Source organism: Bactrocera tryoni, chromosome 3, assembly GCF_016617805.1.
Source record: "Bactrocera tryoni isolate S06 chromosome 3, CSIRO_BtryS06_freeze2, whole genome shotgun sequence".
Classification (NCBI taxonomy): Eukaryota; Metazoa; Arthropoda; class Insecta; order Diptera; family Tephritidae; genus Bactrocera; species Bactrocera tryoni.
This window is the reverse complement of record NC_052501.1, coordinates 46054193-46059027: the sequence shown is the minus strand read 5'-3', so window position 1 is coordinate 46059027 and position 4835 is coordinate 46054193. Positions and strand designations below refer to the sequence as shown.

The 4835-nt window shown below is 38.9% G+C and overlaps 1 protein-coding gene across 1 annotated transcript; it reads left to right on the top strand.

Annotated features, from left to right (window-relative positions):
- The first annotated feature begins 2147 nt into the window (after window positions 1-2147).
- Window positions 2148-3350, top strand: LOC120771542 (lipopolysaccharide-induced tumor necrosis factor-alpha factor homolog). The gene is made up of 2 exons (XM_040099598.1): window positions 2148-2355; window positions 3101-3350. The coding sequence occupies exons 1-2, from the start codon at window positions 2204-2206 to the stop codon at window positions 3201-3203; spliced, it is 255 nt and encodes an 84-aa protein (XP_039955532.1). The 5' UTR covers window positions 2148-2203; the 3' UTR covers window positions 3204-3350.
- The last annotated feature ends 1485 nt before the right edge of the window (window positions 3351-4835 follow it).

Here is a 4835-nt window from a genome sequence, read left to right as displayed (position 1 = left end):
ATTTGGGGATGTTTCCTCGTGGAGGCTGAATTTACCGACCGTAGTGCCAAAGATACCTTCTTTGCCCACCCTGGCGTTGAAGTCGCTGAGCATGGTTATGACATCGTGGCGAGGGCAGCAATCATAAGCGCGCTCCAAGCGCTTATAGAAGGCATCTTTGGTCACATCGTCCTTCAAATCAGCGATATGTTGAAGAACCTCGCTTTGATGCGGATTGTGGCTAGACGTTCATTCATGAATGATAGCGCTCGGCGACGGAATCTCTCTCCACGTATACAACACCAAACTTGCGCTCCTTTATATGGCCACTGTAGTAAATGTCACAAGGACCTACTCGTCTCTGGCCTTGTCCCGTCCATCGCATTTCTTGGACGGCGGTGATGTCAGCCTTTATTTGTACGAAGACATCAACCTGGGCAGCGGCACCTTCCCAATTAAGGGACCGGACATTCCAGGTGCATGCCCTCAATTCGTAGTCCTTATTTCGTTTGCCATGGTCGTCATCAAAAGGGGGGTCTCTCATCGGAGGCTGATTGCTAATTTTCCTTGGTAAGATTTTTTACGTGGCGGGTCCCAAACCCAGCGCACAACCCTGCGGAGGGGATGTTTCGCCTTTTCACTTTAGCTCGCCTTCAAACGGATGTTTTTAGGCTACCCAGAGGATATTTGGTCGAAGACCGGAAGTAGTGAGCTGCTTGAGTCATATGTAAAAGAATCGTTTCTGGCCACTCCTAAGTGAATGGCGATCAGAGAACTTTCCTCACTTGCGTGAACTTCTACATATGACTCCATCCTCCAAAAAAAATAAAAAAATAATTAGCTCACCTTAATTTTTGAAAGCGGCTTTGTCGTATTTTTTTTTGGTTTCGGGTCGTTTTTATTCCTTCGTTCCTATGATTGATGACTTGTTTGCATACCCATGTCTCATCGGCAGTTGTAATGATCTCCATGAATGTGATATCAGAATTCGCACGATCAATCATGTCCAAAGAGACTGGTTTATGGTACTCTTCTTGAAAAAAATCAGCTTCAACGATCTCTCGACCGTCTTTGAAGGCTTTGTACCACTCGCAGGCTTGTTTTTAAATCACCGCTAGCCGTTTCCAATATTCGAAACGGTTCCGCACACGAAATTTGGTTAGAAGGTTATTGTACGTCATATCATCATATTAGACGTAGAGGTTGTTACCGATAAAAACATAAAAGAAGTCCACAAAGTAATTTTAGATGGTCGTAAAGTGAATTTGTTCGAGATTGCAGGCACTCTGAAGATATCAACTGAATGTGTACATCATTTCATTTACGAATACATATTTGGTATGAGAAAGCAATGTGCTAAGTGAGTGCCGCAACAGTTCACTTTTGATCAAAAACTACGAGAAGTTGATAATTCAGAGCAGTGTTTGGCGTTAAGCGTAATAAACCCGAGATTTTGCATCGATATGTGACAATGGCTACACCATTTCACACCCACGTTCGTTCAACTTTATTACGTAAATTCATCTAGAGAATGTGTTTCGCGCGCTTCGCTCAACTTAATCAGCCAACCGACAATATTATTCGCAACCCATCTTGAGACCCAGCATTCATTATTGGAAAAACCGCATGGACCAGGTCCAGCACACAGTGAAGAAAATATAGTAGCCGTAGCTCAGAGTGTACACGACCGTGTAGAGTTTATTCGGAGTCTTTCACAGACATACGGACAATCCCGCTTTGATTCAGACCTTGGAGCAAAACATCACGCGTGTCATTTGCTAGTTACTGGTCGAAATGCTCGAACGAGGCATTGAAAATTGAACTCAACGGATGGGCCATCCATAATCCATATTGTAATCATTACGTATGTAATCACGTAAGAAGGATGTAAACAATGCTGTATTCTCTTAACAGGAATAAGTACCCAATATTTTTTTTGTAAAAAAAAACTTTCGTATGAACTTATGCTACATTTTTGGCAGCGAGAGTATTGAAATTATAAAGCAATAAACAAAAATATTTGAACAGCTGGTTTTTTTTATTTCCGAATGAACGAAAACGAATGAAGCAAAGAAAATGTTTTTACCTTTTCTTTGTTTTGAATTTTATTTTTGTAAATTTTGAAAAGAAAATTTATGAAAAACGTAAATAGTATGACTTAAATTTTACTATTTCACTACGATATTGTGCAAATTTTCGGTGAAAAATTGCTATACTTGTGAAAATGAGCCACCATACGGGCCCCATGGTGCAGGTAACAACGCCACATTCGACGCCAATGACCTGTCCCAGTTGTGGTGCAACTATTTGTACGACAGTTGAATATCGGCCGAGTGTGAAGACACACATAATCGGTTTGTTGCTCTGCCTTATGTGGTGAGTATGTGTGCGGACAGATTTTTATGCGAATTTGAATATTTATTACACAGGGAAGGGTCTTTCAATTGAGGTTAGTAACAGACCAGTCAAGTATTTCACTTTAGCTCGTCAACTATCGCCGCTTTTTGGGAGAAGGCAAGTTAATATCATCTAATTCAAACAGATTTGGCAATATTGGGGCTCCATAGCTGGATTCGATAGTTATAGTTCTAGGATGATATAGAAGAGCTTTGAATCACGTAAATTAAGTTTGTCACGAAATTGTTAAAACTCAAAAGGAAACGTCGAGGACACCATAAAATATATATAAACAGCGTACAAAGCTAAGTTGTCCGTCTGTATATACATACATATATACGCAAGATGGTCCCCAAGTTTTAGGGATATCGATCTGAAATTATTCACAGGTTATTTTTCCCCAAGAAACTGCACATTTGTTGGAACCCCCAATATGGGACGACTATAACATATAGCTGCCACAGAAACTGAAGTAAAAAATTTAAGTCCTTTTATGAAAAACATTTTTATTTGACAAGGTATCTTCACAAAATTTAGCATTGATTATTATTCGAAACAATGCTAAAATATCTGAAAAAATGTCCCAGATCGAAACACAATTGCATAAAGCTCTCATTCAAACTAAACGGTCGGTTCGGTTTTTTTTTTTATTATTTTCAGTATCAATATTTTTTACTTTTATTATTATATCACTTAGTCGTTATTCCACTCTTTTTCCTCACAGTTGCTGGCCTTGCGTGTGCGTACCCTACTGTATGAAGTCCTGTCAGAGTGCCAATCACTATTGTCCCAATTGTGACGTATACATTGGCTCATACAGAAATTAACTGTAATAAACAAAGCGAAAACTAACAAGCTAAAGCATTACCTAGCACAAAATGAAGCATTATCTTTCCAAAAATTAGCACCAAAACGTCGAATTGACAAAAAAGGGTTCGGAATTGAATGCTTTTTCGCGCAAATAAAAAGATAAATAAGCCAGTTTAATGAAATATAGTACATTTAATAAAATGAATAAATGTAAACATAAATATCTAATGTAAGATTTTCATAAGACAATGTAAAACGTGGTTTTAGTCCTGGAAATCTTGAAAAGACCCGTGAGAAGAGAATCGACACACACCACCTCTTCGTCGATTTCAAAGCTGCTTTTGACAGCATGAAAAGGAGCTGCCTTTATGCCGCGATGTCTGAATTTGGTATCCACGCAAAACTAATACCGTTGTGTAAAGTGAATGGATAAGGAAGCAAAGCAAATGGATCTGGCAGTGCACGAGGTTAAGACGAAATATCTCCTGTCATCAAACAAACAGTCGTCGCACTCGGGACTTGGCTCGGACTATCTATATATATTTCGTCTATCTTGGAACCAGCATTAAAAGCAACAACAATGTCAGCCTCGAAATCCAACGCAGAATATCTCTTGTCAACAGGTGCTACTTCGGACTGAGTAGGCAATTGAGAAGTAAAGTCCTCTCTTTCTATAAGTCACTCATTATTCCCGTTCTGCTATATGCTACGCTACGCTGCCTAGGTCATGTCGTACGTATGGTCGAAAACACTGCAGCTCTGAAAGTACTCGAAGCACTACCCGCCAGGGGTAGAGCCAAAAAAGGAGGTAGAGCTCCACTTCATTGGAAAGACCAGGTGGAGAGGGATCTGGCTTCGCTTGGAATTTCTAATTGGCGCCACGTTGCGAAAAAAAGAAACTACTGGCGCACTGTTGTTAACTCGGCTATAATCGCGTAAGCGGTGTCTACGCCAGTAATGAAGAAGAAGTTGTATGGGAGATAGGACTAGTATTGACCACTTTCTTCTATTTTTGACATTACCAACATGATTTTATAAATTTTAGGCAGAAATATGCGCCATTATTAGAAAACCACGCTCTATCAATTTTATTAAGATAGCTCACATATTGGCCGATACATACTGCACAAGGCTGGAAGTTCGCAAATATGTCTATTAAGTATATGGAGGCTAAGTGGATTATTGATCTGATTCATATTTGACGTACTATAATATTAACAAAAAAGAATTCTCTCCGAATTTCTATAATATATCTCACAGTTTAGCCAAGATGAATTTTTTAATTTACTGTAATTAACACAAATAGCACTCGTAAGTTCAAATGTTTTGAGTATATAGTTATACTCGTAACAATAATGTGAAACTTTACGATAAAATTTACGATACAATTGTGAGTTATCAGATTGCAATACCAGGCTTGCGAAAATCAGATGTGTCTTCCTAATGTGATTAGTTGTACCAAATAACAGTCTCCGGTCTTATTGTGGTGTTTAGTTTTATCACTTTATACATTAATTTTGTTTAGTGGGCGTGGCATCTGCAGTAAGAAACATTAGTACAAGTTCAATACAGATATGTATATTAATTTTTACTGAAGTTATAGCTTTCACGATCAGAGGGACGAACAAACAGTCTCAACTCGTATGATA